We start from the raw sequence: 1,072 nt of genomic DNA, 5'->3' as shown, positions 1-1,072 counted from the left end.
ACCATTAACGTTCTCACTGAATTCCCCCTCAAGTCAGTGTTCAATCAAGCAAATTTCTCAGGCTGAACAGCAAAGTGAGCGGTGGAGCTTGGAGAGTTTGATATCAAGTTCCAACCTCGAACAGCAATCAAAGCTCAAGTCCTGGCAGACTTTGTTGCAGAATTCACCCCGGGACTAGCTGTCCCCTTCGAAGGGAGCTCAGCTTTGGTCACTATGACTGCCCAGCACAAACGGCAATCCCCAGCCGAAGCATGGAAACTTTTTGTTGGAGATGTATGGAAGTTGTTTGGGGACAGTTCTTCTAACCAAAAAGGCTCAGGGACAGGAGTTGTCCTTATTTCTCCTAAAGGATTCATGTGGGAGCAGGCCATTCGATTGGGCTGGAAAGCTTCTAATAATGAAGTAGAGTATGAAGCTCTACTAGCCGGCCTGCGAAGTGCCGAACACTTCAACGCGGATGAGCTACTCGTCTTTAGTGATTCCCAATTAGTGGTCAACCAACTCTCCGGAGTTTATGAGGATCGCGATGAGCGGATGGCCACTTATGCAGAAAAGGCCAAAAATTTGATCAAAAAGTTCCAAGCCATCAGAGTCGAGAAGATTGGCCGAGAGGGAAATGGTCACGCTGATGCTTTAGCTTGCCTGGGTTCCTCGGTTGACTCCAGAGACGGCTGCAAAATATGGGTGGAATATGAACCCCAACCAAGTATTTAACTAGTCGAAATGGTCCTCTGCACTAACTTCGGCCCAAGTTGGATAGACCCACTCTTGGCTTTCTTGAAGAATGGCACCCTTCCTGAGGACAAAAAAGAAGCGCACAAGACAAGGCATAGAGCTACTCGGTTTTGGGTCTCCCCATCTGGCAAGCTTTACTAGAAGTCCTACATGGGCCCTTATCTACTCTGTGTTCATCCAAGTCTGGTGGAAGATGTGCTTTATGAGATCCATGTTGGAATCTGTGGGAGTTACACTGGTGGTCAGTCCTTGGCACACCTAGCACTAACACAAGGGTATTGGTGGCCGCGCATGCAAAAGGAGGCCCAACAGTATGTTCGCAAGTGCGACAAGTGCC

At 48.5% G+C, this 1,072-nt stretch overlaps 1 protein-coding gene across 1 annotated transcript; it reads left to right on the top strand.

Moving 5' to 3' along the window:
- The first annotated feature begins 213 nt into the window (after positions 1-213).
- On the top strand, positions 214-714 carry LOC114314208 (uncharacterized). The gene has a single exon (XM_082884925.1). The coding sequence runs from the start codon at positions 214-216 to the stop codon at positions 712-714; it is 501 nt and encodes a 166-aa protein (XP_082741051.1).
- The last annotated feature ends 358 nt before the right edge of the window (positions 715-1,072 follow it).

Source organism: Camellia sinensis, chromosome 8 (assembly GCF_055761805.1).
Source record: "Camellia sinensis isolate YWXY chromosome 8, ASM5576180v1, whole genome shotgun sequence".
NCBI lineage: Eukaryota > Viridiplantae > Streptophyta > Magnoliopsida > Ericales > Theaceae > Camellia > Camellia sinensis.
This window is presented reverse-complemented; position numbering and strand designations above follow the sequence as displayed.

Coding starts and splice junctions, on each gene's coding strand:
- LOC114314208 (XM_082884925.1), top strand. CDS start 214: ATGACTGCCCAGCACAAACGGCAATCCCCAGCCGAAGCATGGAAACTT.